Source organism: Nothobranchius furzeri, chromosome 8 (genome assembly GCF_043380555.1).
Source record: "Nothobranchius furzeri strain GRZ-AD chromosome 8, NfurGRZ-RIMD1, whole genome shotgun sequence".
In the NCBI taxonomy this organism is placed as follows: Eukaryota; Metazoa; Chordata; class Actinopteri; order Cyprinodontiformes; family Nothobranchiidae; genus Nothobranchius; species Nothobranchius furzeri.
Genome location: NC_091748.1, coordinates 70,745,655 through 70,757,250, shown reverse-complemented (window position 1 = coordinate 70,757,250; position 11,596 = coordinate 70,745,655). Strand labels below are relative to the sequence as shown.

The 11,596-nt window shown below is 43.0% G+C and overlaps 1 protein-coding gene across 1 annotated transcript in view; it reads right to left on the bottom strand.

The window, feature by feature from the left end:
• Nucleotides 1-6,132: 6,132 nt before the first annotated feature.
• The window catches only part of syde2 (synapse defective 1, Rho GTPase, homolog 2 (C. elegans)), a 74,759-nt gene continuing 69,295 nt past the window's right edge, over nt 6,133-11,596 (bottom strand). The window contains exon 8 of the mRNA XM_015971027.3: nt 6,133-9,705. Within this exon, the coding sequence (XP_015826513.3) occupies nt 9,011-9,705 (695 nt within the window). The 3' untranslated portion in view covers nt 6,133-9,010. The remainder of the gene's footprint in view (nt 9,706-11,596) is intronic.

Below are 11,596 nucleotides of genomic sequence, written 5' to 3'. Positions count from 1 at the left end.
TTGAGCCAGTTGGTAGGTCGCCCCTACTTTAGCTTCTATGTATTGATCTCTTTAAAAACTGCAGTTTTTGTGCTTTAAATAACTCAAAGGCAGCCGGTGGCCGTGGAAATATGCTGGTGAAAACCTCACTGGTGTATCATATTTACATTCCTCGGCCAAAGAAGCTGCGTGTTTGTAATTCTGTGACATAGTGATAGTCTGGGTGGAATTTACCAGTTATGTAAGCGGTAGTTATTGTCACACATGCTGGTCTCCTTATACTACTTTTCTATCTTAGGAATCTAACCTGGAAGTTCATCTCCTAAACAAGTTGTGCACAGAGAATTGGCGTTGAGCTGACTTGGAGTCAGTCCAAATGGGCCCACGTCCAAATAGCGGACAGTTGCCTCCTGAAAATGGTTGTGATCTCCCAAATTTTAAACTCTTTTACAAATAACCACATAATCAAATAAAATAGCTGTAACGGAGGGGAGAAAGTTTGTCCAATAATACTGCATGAACTCCTGTGAACGACTGGACATCAGCCCATCAATCTTGAAGAACTTCAGTTATGCTCTTACCAACAGATGGCATTCAGGAAGCTATCTACAACTTTCAAACAGTCCATCTGTTTGTCCACCCCCAGGTCACAGGGGTAGCAGCCCCAGCAGAGAAGCCCCTTTTTGTTTTTTTCAGACAGGGTTCAGCCTGGATTACTTATTTTGAACCTTTTTAAAGACTAAATGACTTCATTTTAGAAGACTGTAGCCTCTATTTACTTGAATTTTCAGTTTTCTATTGATTCTATGAACATCCCTCATTCACATATTTTAAGTTGTTTATGTTTATCTCTGCATCAAATTTTGGAGAACGTGTTTTAATGAAAATAAAAATGTTCAATACACATGAATTTATTCGAACCGTCCTCTTCCCAGCAACCTCCACCAGCTCCACCAATGGGATCCCAATGTGTACCCTGGGTCGACCTGGAGCTTTCTGCTGGCAGAACATGCCCAAAATGATAATCGATGATGATGCGTACTTGTATAGTTCTTTTCAGAGTCAGAGGACTCCAAAGCACTTTACACTACAGTGCACATTTAGCCGTTTTTTAGCAGCTCTGGGGCCTGCAGGTACAGTCAGTGTTACTCCCTCCGGCTCCTCCAAGAGGGAGCCAGCTCCTATTGGTCACATCAACGAACCAGTCACATCCATTCACACACTGGTGGTGATGAATCATAATTTATCTACTGCTGCACTGGACCACACTGAAAGAAGTGAGGTTGCCAAACACAGGCACTACCGGTCCCTCCAACCACCACCAGCAGGCAAGGAGGGTGAAGTGTGTTGCCCAAGGACACAACAGTAGAATTCCTCATGGGAGTTGTCCAGGTAGCAGTCTGACCATCTGATCACGAAAGAGGCTCAAGTCTCTCCCGGATGTTTGAGCTCCATGCTCTATCTCCAAAACCTCATTCACACCGAATGTAAAACAGACGCACTCTAATTTTTGTACGGCTTCCGCGTTGACCAAAAGTCATTGAGTCCAATCAGAGCATTCACACTGGCTGTGGTGCAGTGTGGACCCGTCTGCAGAGCTCTGGAAAATTTCCACATGGAGTCTATTTTTTCTGGATGCCACGTGCAGAATGTCATGAAGTTAAAGAAGTTACACGAACCAGACAGGAAGTGAGACCTGTTTATGCGAGCATTTCAAAAGAAAAACTTTTGTTGCTTCATTTTTTCTGGCCTTTGATTTATTATTAATGATGAGGAAATCAGCTCACAGTGGCAGCTCATGTCAGTTTTAGTCATATTTTTAAATGCATTGTGTCAAATTTCTAATCATTCAGTCAGGGGCGGCGTTAGGCCCGGCTACTTGGGCTGAAGCCCCGGATGTTTCATGGAAAGCCCCGGATCTAAATCGCGGAAGTAACATGCAGTACCAAAGTCCAACAGAGAGGGAGCAGCTGGCAGTAGTTTGTATACAGCCTGCCTGAGCCTCCACCACTGAAGAAGAAGCCCTTCAGCAGCCAGCTTCTTCTACACTCTCTGCCTGAAACGCATGAGTGAAGATGGACATAAGGACGTTTTTTAGACCAAAAGTACGGCGACAGAACCCCAGCTTTGATGAGACTGGTGTTGACTCAGGTTTGTGAGTCTTATTTGAAAATATTTGTTGTGCTGCTGGTTTGCCTAAAGTTAGCTTACTATCAGGTAAAGTTGTTGGAGAAAGAACGGGAATATTTACTATCATCTCACACTAAACACTAACAGGAACAATACTCTGCCCTGAAAATGCTTAATATGTAGCTTCAGATTAAAAATTATGTGGTACAAGACTGTGATGTTGACTAGCGCGTGTCACGTGTGTGTGTGTGCGCGCGAGTGTGTGTGCGTGTGTTAAGCCCCGGATGTTCTTCAGTCCTTAATCCGCCCCTGCATTCAGTGCTGTTGTGGGAGCAGATATCCAGAGACATTCAGCACATGAATCACAGTCGGTGTGAATGGCAGTTTGCCTGGAAGCTGGACCGCCTCCGTTCTGCATTCAGCTCAGATGAGGGGTAAGGTTGAGCCCAGCCACCCGACGAAGGAAACTCGTTATATTCTAACTCTTGTTTTTACAGTCATGACGTAAAGCCCATTTTGGTGGCCTAAAGATCAGGTCTCTGCTTTTTGCAGATGATGTGGTCCTGTTTGTTTCACCAGAACGTGATCTCCAGCTGGAGCGGTTTGCAGCTGAGTGTGAAGCAGCTGGGATGAGAATCAGCTCCTCTAAATCCGAGACCTTCAGGTCAGAGACAAGGTTCTGCCCCAAGTGGAGGAGTTTAAGTATCTCAGAGTCTTGTTCATGACTGAGGGACAGATCCACGAGGTTGGTAGGCAGACTGGTTTTGTGGGTGTTGTACTGAACTGGGGTCTCATTTATCAAACTTTGCGTAGAATCCTTACTAAAACCGTACTTAAGCTCAGCAAAAAAAAAAAAAGTACTTACGCCAAATAGGTTTGTGATCTATCAAACATGGAGTACGCACAGCTGCACGCAATCTCCGCTTCATAAATCAGAAACTATCTAGAAACGTTCTCAGCTGCTTTTTAGTCACATCCTGCCCTCACCAAATAGTCAATGCAAAGTGCCTTGTGGATCTCATGCATATACACAAGCCGGTTGTTGCAGCGCTCCAACAATGACAATGGCGACCATAGATCAAGGCAGATCAAGGAAGCACAATTTCACAGAAGCAGAAGTTGAGGTACCTGTGGGTGAGGTGGAGAAATGATAGGAAGTGCTTTTGCCAAACAAATAAGAGAAAATCCACGGAGTGGCACAGCGTTGCTGAAGCCGTCAATGTTGTGAGTTCTTCAGAGAGATCTGTGGCGGATATAAAACAACAGTCCAATCGGGATTTGATCCCAAGACTCCCAGGTGACAGTCACATGCGCCAACCAGTCAGCCAAATGGAGATCTCCCCTGTACAAGTAGCCAGGGCGCATGATCAATTGGGTCACAGTGACAGGACACACACTGTCACAGACACATGACAATCTGTCCCCCTCCTGATATTCTGCATTCCGTATTCTGCACTTCAGGCTGTGTGTGTGTGTGTGTGCACGCGTGTGTGTGAGTGTGCGCACATGTGTGCGTGCGCGTGTGTGTGGGGGGTCTTGTTCTGTGTGAAAACGAAGCAGTACAAGTGATAATGCTGCAGGATTTCATAATTTTATCCTTCTCAGCAGCAGCACTGCAGGTGCTCTCCATGTCCAAAATGTGCGTAAGCCATGTCGTTAGTCAACAATTTTATTTGAAATGATTTAAAAACCACTCGTGTTGGTTGTGGTTATAAAGACAATATAAAGCTTGTAGTACCTGGAGATTTGATATTTTCACTTATTTACATTCACTCACAACTCATCTTCAATACCACCAAAAAAGTTGCATGAATCAGGTCCCTCTGTCTGCATCTGCTCTGAGCTTGTTCAGAACTCTTTTGATGTCCCATCCTCACACGTTCCCTTCGGCATGGTGAACGCCGTACACCGCTGAAGGTGAAACAAAGGCTGTGTGTTGTGCGCCTGGCCGGTTGACTTGCAGCCATGCTGACTCAAAGGTCAGCAGAGATTATGGGAGAGGATGAGAAGAAGCAGAAGCAGAGGAGAAAAGGTCTGGTTTCACATGCAGGTGGCTGTCAAGGATGTTTACTTAACAAGCCTCATATCTCCCCTCTCCCAAATTAGAAATGAACAAAAGTTCAATTCAGTTCCCTCACTGAGACCAGCTGATGTGGAGCAGCAACCCTGACGGTGTTATTATATCTGTCTCTGTCTCCATCATGGATTTCACTCGTGCTTTTGATGGAACGGAGAGACAATCGAAGTCAAAGATGGATGAAAGAGATGTTTAAAATGGCTCGTTTGGATCCAGCACCTGATGTTTAGACACAAAACGTAAAAACTATAAACAAATATTTCATCTGGATTGGATCATTTTCCACCCAGGCCTCACAAAAGACCCCAAAAATAACTTTTAAGAGTGACGGGAAAGTTATTCCCAGCTTGAATGATTATATACATTCTCAGACTGCTGGTGAGGGTGTTTGTGGCTTGGTTTGCGCATATACTCCAGTCTGGATGGTTTCTGAGGAAAGTGGATGTGGGAGCATAAACAAGCTGTGCAGTGCAGACAGGTACGTGTGCTTTCTGCTTCCCAAAGCTTCCTTTGACAGGATCTGATAAGTATAGCCATAAAAAAAAAATAACACAGTTCCGACCCTCTGAAGTGACATCAAACGGAACTGAAAACCATTTGTTGCTGAAAGAGCTCTGGCGTCGTTCACCCCTCATGTTATTTTCCAGAGATTTGTATCAACAAGAGGTCTCGGTCCCTTTTTCATGGAACATTTGGAAAAAAAATTAGTATTTTTTATGTCGTACAATATCTAATGTTATATAATAAGGTTACAATCCTGTTACACAGCTTAAAAATATTGTTTTGAGGAGCGGCGCTAAAAGTTCATAGAACTCTTTTTTTCTTTATGCTCAAAAAGCAGCTGCATGCTGGGAATGTCCCAGAAGCTAAAAGTCATTCTGGGAGATTCCCACAAGCCAGCGAAGGCAATTCCTCCCGCCAGAGTCTGGTTTACAGCCTGTCCACAGCAGGGGGGGAGTCTTGGAAAAAAAAAACAATTCTTGGAGTAAAAATGATCTTTAATCTTCAGTGAACAACGGCCATCTTTGGAACAGCTTGGGAAAGTCGTTCCACCAACTGTTTGTGTTACTGAGCCACAATCTAAATAACAGGGATGTGTTTTTATGAATGAACTCAGAGTGTTCAGAGTGGAATGGTGCTCACAGAGCAATAAAGATTTACCATTCTCAAAGGTTTCACGGCAGACATCATTTTATTTCTTGGACTAAGTAATCAAACCTGTAAAGATGGAGAATGAAACTTGAACCTTATCATAAGCTGGCAGTAATGTCAGTGTCTCTGCCGAAAAAAACAATAAATAGGTGGTGGGCAATAAGGAGCCTAACCCCTATAGGGAGCCTGATATTATGCTTTCGAGATTCAAAACACAACCTGCTCATAAAAAACCCTACGAATTCTTCACTGATCTTCCACGATGATATTTAGGCACCAGGCGCTGGCTCATGTTTGTGTTTTCTGTGCAGATGGTTTGAAAGGTTTCCTGCTGAAGCTCAGTTTTAGTAGATCCACTCAGCAGCTGCCCCCGCTTCCCGATGAAGCAGCAGAATCAAACACAAACACCAAGTAGCAAGGCAGGACGTGGACCATCTGAGAAAAATATATAACAAAAAACAATTCAAACTGAGTTTATCCTACTACTGAAACAATTTCAGTTTTAAGTTAGAGATATAACAGCTGAATCAGAAGATTCACAAAACGTTTTGCAACCACCACTTGGGTTTTTCTAATAACTTTAAACTTTTCTCATGCAATGCACAAGCATTTCAATTAAAATTGCTAACAAAACAAGTCAAGATTCAAATTTGATAGAGCTAATCGTGTGATTTAAACGATGGCTTTTTGGCCATGCTCCTGTTTTAAAAAACCTTGTGCCTGTTCATTCTTTGGAAGAAAACTGCAACAATGCAATCATCCATTTAAACAAGAACGGGGTCCAAGAAACGAGCAAACGTAATAAATTTTTATTTTACACATAAATATAAAATACAATGGCTGATGAGACAGAGCCTTGCTAAAGCCAGTAAAGCTTTTTGACCAGTACCTTTAACAAAAACAACACAGCGTAGTCCACAAGAGACACGAAATGTCAAATATGTACACAAAAAGTAACAAAAAGGACAAAATCACTTTACCTGCAATATATATTTTACAGCTATACTGGTACCATTAATCCAACACGTTACGGTCTGTACAGGTAGCTCGATGGGGGGATGAGTCAACACTACAAGGTCATCAGAAGTATTTAAATACGCCACTGAAACATAAGCTGTAAAAATAATAATACACTCCCAATATATATTTATATAATTATATACACATATAGTTTAAATACTGTTCAATTAGAATCCCTGGATTGCTGAAAACCTCCATTTTTGTTTCGCTTTAGGCAGCAAGCTAAGTCATGCTAACTGGTTGAGATCCTGTCAGAAAAATGTGCTTCACGTCGTTTGTTTTATTAAACTTTTAGCTTGTTTGTCTTTCTGCTGTAGAAGACCAGATGAACATCTCATTAGCTTATTTTAGCAAAGCGTAGAACAGGGGGCTGCATCCTTCCAAGGACGCATTTTAAGGTTGACGTCACAGAGAAGGCTGTTCGATGTTGAAGGCTACTCAAAATGTGGCCCACAAGGACAGGTCTGGTGTATCTTTGCTAACCCACGCTATCCCATGATACAATGCCGGCTCACTGGGAGGCTTTCGTTCTTGTGAATAATGGCGGAAAAAATGGGGGAGGGTTACAGTTTTTAATGCACGTATTTCAATATCTAGCAGTGGATAAATCAAAAGGTTAAAACGATTGTGTTGTTTTCGCAATCATTATTGTTACTGTAAAGTAAAACAAATCTGAAGGAAAATCTTCTTAAATGCGCTTGTATAGGGAGTCCTGCAGTTCTTTATGTCTTACCTCCAAGTTTAGTTGTAACACCCGTTTCGCACGGCTGCGGTTTCTAGGCAACAGGAGCTATGCTGAGGACATGTATACACAGACGTCCTGTGGACTGGCGCAGTCTATCGGAGCTGCCATAGTGGCCGGCCTCCATCTTAGATGGGTCTCCATTTGCCCCCAGTGCATTCATTGCTAATCAACAAGGTGCTTACCCAACTACAAAACACATTTTATCAAGCCTTTTCATAAAATCCCATCAGGTAGGCTAGAAAAGTCGATAGGAATCCCACGTGATCTGTCGTATGCCGGTTGAAACGTCATTGACTTTGCAGAGTGAGGAGACCCATCCAATATGGCTATTACGCTCTCCAGCGTCCAATGGGGTGTCAACGTAATCATGTCGATGATCAAGGCTAGGACGTCTAAATTCACAGCCATACACTTCCTGTCATTAAAGTTAGCGATGAACTAGACCCAATACGACTAAATAGGTAGGGTCCTTAAAAGGATGCTGCCCCTGAATTTGGATATAGCCAACAAAATGAAGGAAAACAGAATTTGCACAACCAAGCTAGCCATTTGTCCTCATCCCGGTCTTAGGCTAGGCTACGCTAAGCTAACTGTCTTCTTAATACAGCTTTTATTTATTTAAAGACAAAAATGGCCTCTATGTTCTCATCTAACTTAGAGATCACATAAGTGATCAAACACATTTCAGGCGTTTAAGCCTTTAACAGGGTGCCTAAAAATACCAAAAACACATTTTTATTTATCAGAGGTTTCAGGTTTTTCACTTTCCTTGTATCGCAGAATCACCATAAGGTATGAACTACAATAACAATCCGCTAATAAGTGCATTAATGTTGTACAATTATTTTTTATACATCAAAATAAAAACTCTGTTGCCTTAACCCTCAAGCACCTGTGGTGACACTGGTGTCACCACCCATTTCAAGCATCAGCCACATGCTTCTAGACTCATATGTTGAAGTTTGACGACTCCAAGAGACACCCTCACCATAGATTTATCAAAAAGTATTTTACTTCTTGATTTTTTTTCTAAATGTTGATGTATTTATTCCAGTCTGTATTCTATTTTGAAAGGGTTTGGGATCCAAGGGGTTAAAATGGAGGCCCACCTTAAAACAAAACCTTTCTCCTAAAACGTTGGCTTGTTTCAGTCAACACTTTGACTACAACACAGATGGTAGCAGCAGCATGGAAACAATTCCTTTTTAGTGTTAAAGACGAGTCTTCTGCTTGGTGATGATGTGGTTAAAGAGCATCCCGCTGGTTCAGCCAAATAAATATTCAAGTTTGACTCAAGATCAGCCAGATCCGGGTCCTAAAACTTGACAGACACGACTCCCTAAGACAAATGATACATAATCCACAATAAATGCGGGAAAATGTGTCATAATTGATGTCAATCCAGCAATTTGGTCAGATCCGGTTCGGTTTTAATGAGACACAACCAGAACATCTAGTAACTCAGATAGGCAAATTGTTAAATTTGATTGTAGGAACAACATCTGCGGCTGCTTCTTAGGGCCCCATCATCTGAGTAATGTCTAAAATGTTATCTAGCTGAAGGTGGCACGTAGTATTTCAAGGTGGAATGTCCTCTTGACGTACCACCTTCACACAATTAAGGCACCTTGTAGACCCCTGAGGGGTCAGTGGGCTCTTCTAATGAGAAGAGAAGCAACAACAGAGAACTGGAGCAAAAACAAACCAGGAACAAAGTAAGACAACAAGAGTAATGGAATGTTTATATGTCAAGCAGAACCAGCAGATGTGTCATTTCTTCTTCTATCATCACAGCAGCGCTGATTCCAGCCCCGCGTGTCACAGGGTCTCCATGGAAACATTGTGGTTGTTTCAGAAGCACCTTGATGGTCAAAGCAGGTCCAAAGCTCATCGGGCCTGGTTAGGAGTCAGTATCCCACGTTGAGCTTGTTCTTGTTGAGCTCCCTCTCCAGGTTTCCTATCAAAGTGTCGATGCTCTCCTGGAGGTCTCTCAGGTTGACCCTGTTGCTCAGCACGGGGCTGATGTCCTGGATCTTCATGTACGCCTGGTAAGTGTGCTCCTTAGGCAGCCGAGGAGGCAGGATGTGATTGTACACTCTCTCCTCTGCATCCTGCTCCTCCTCCTCTAATGGATCCCGCTCTTCGTCTTTCACCTCCTCTTCCTCCTTTTCTTCCTCCCTCACCAAATCCTTTCTTGGAGGTTGCTCCTGCTCAGCAGAATCTGACACAGAACTTGTGACCACCTCCTGTTGCTCACCCTCTGCTGTGTCCTCCTGCTTCTCGTGGATCTCCGTGGTTACTTCCATGTCCTCTGAGGGTACGTCGTCGTAGTCCGCCTCCTCTTTGCCAGGAAGCTGCAGAATGTCGGAGGGGTAGTAGTTTTCACCACAGCGGCTCCAGTCACCCGCGTAGCGGTTGCTGGGGCTGTCCAGACGTCCCGGTTTGGGCCTCAGGACGCCCACTATCTCTGCTTCACTGAGGTTCAGGACTTGGGGGCGTTCTTTCCTCCGTCTCAGAGGAGGAGCTGACAGCAAGTCTGATGAGGCGGGGGCCACAGAGGCTCCAGGAGGCTGAGAGGAGGACTGGTCATGTGGGTTCACAACTAAAAGAAGAGACAAAAACCAAAATGAATTCATGAGTTAAAGTTAGAAATCAATATTTGTTTTCAATAAATCTTCTGTGGTCTCATATGAATAAATGCTTTGTGAGTCCATTAAAGCTCTGTGCTCCTGTTTCAGGAAGTAGAAGTTAGTCGGAGGAGGTTGAGAGGTGGAAAATGGCAGGATTTTGATATTCACAATAGGACACAAACAGCTTTGCTCTGATTGGCTAACAGCAACACAACTCTTTCGCTGCCTCCGTTTGGCCTTCTTTCTTTGGTAAAAAATAAAACACTGATTTGTTATCTCCACAAATAACACAAGCCTGAATGAGCCCTGCCGTGTGGTGGAGTTGCTAATGCTAACAGTTAGCTTCTTCTAGCCAAGATGTTCTCTGCTGTTTCCTGGACGTTAAATAAACTACAGCCTTCCTCGTCACGAGCCAGAATGGGCGAGTCCATGAATGCTGTCAGACTTTTCTAATCCGAATGTTTCCTCGGCAGCTGCTGGAAATAGGGGTAGAACCCTTTTCATGTTCAGCCTGCATGTTAAAGGTGGTGTAACGAATATTGAAACAAGCTAGGCCCAGCTAGCTAGCTTACACACACACAGTCCCAGAACTCTCACCCCTCTTGTCGGGTGTAATCCTCAGGCTGCACCCCACCGGATATGTGAACACGCTCTCCCACGGTGAACAACAGAGAGCTAAACACCAGTTCACATGAATCATTATGGCCGAATGACCGGTATGTGAAAAATAAACAATGTAAACGTCTAACATAAATCATTTATTCATATGGTAACAAAGTTTTAAAATGTTTATTTAGGGATTATTTTAATCAACAAGAGTAATAAATAGCATGGTAGCCTGCTAGTATTAGCGACAATAAGCTAATACCGCTAATAGCTTGCTGACAGAACAACTCCTATGATTTTGTCAGTCAAATGTTGTTGTTGCTTCTTGTTTTGTAGTGAAATGGGTTCTTTATTTTTCCACATCAGTTTTCATGATGAGAGCCTCACAGGGTCTGATACAGAAACCAGAGCCAGGAGCAGAACTGGAAGAGCTCGTGGAACATCTCAGCACCAGCAGATAAGGTGAGAGGACTTCTAGGAGAAAGTCTTTCAGTTCAAGATGTGCGCAGAGTTGAGGAGTTCATATTATTATTAGGTCCTTTCCTTCCTGTGTACAGGTGAGCAGAACCCATTTCACTGTTTGTGAAAAATTATTTATTATGTAGGTTGGATACAAATTCTACTTCACCAATTGTGATTTCACCACAATAATCATTCAAAGCACCCATAGACCAACATATAATTGTATTGGGTGGAGTGTTATTACTCTTTTTACATTTTTTAGTCATTATTTAAAGATAATTAGTAAAATTGCTCAAATGTATTTGCTGAGAGCTCTACAATGTTTCAGACATTCTACACTGGGAAAGAAAATATTATGTTCAGGTTGTTTTTACCACTCTTCATTAGCATTTAGCAACTATTAACCATCATCTTCTTTATCTAATTTTTCATCAGATCCCTGAACTTGGAAACATCCCAGACTGCTGGAGAGTTGTTGAACACGTGACCCAAGTCTCTTGTTGGACATGATGGATGAAACATCACCCAGTAGCTCCTCCTGCATCAGATGCACCTGGTGTTTCTCAAATGGAAGCGTACGTTTTGCAGAGGGGGTCCTCCGGCGTCCCAGACAACAGTGGAAGGACCATCCGTGCAGAGGGACATGGTCGCAGGGTTGTAACACCATATTGTGTCTGGAGAACTCGGGACAAATACTCTGTCCCACATGGACAACATAAAGCTTTTATCCCTCAGAGTGAAGGGTTAGGGTTACACGTTTCCCAGTAAACATCTGCCTTAATGTTTTTCACTCTC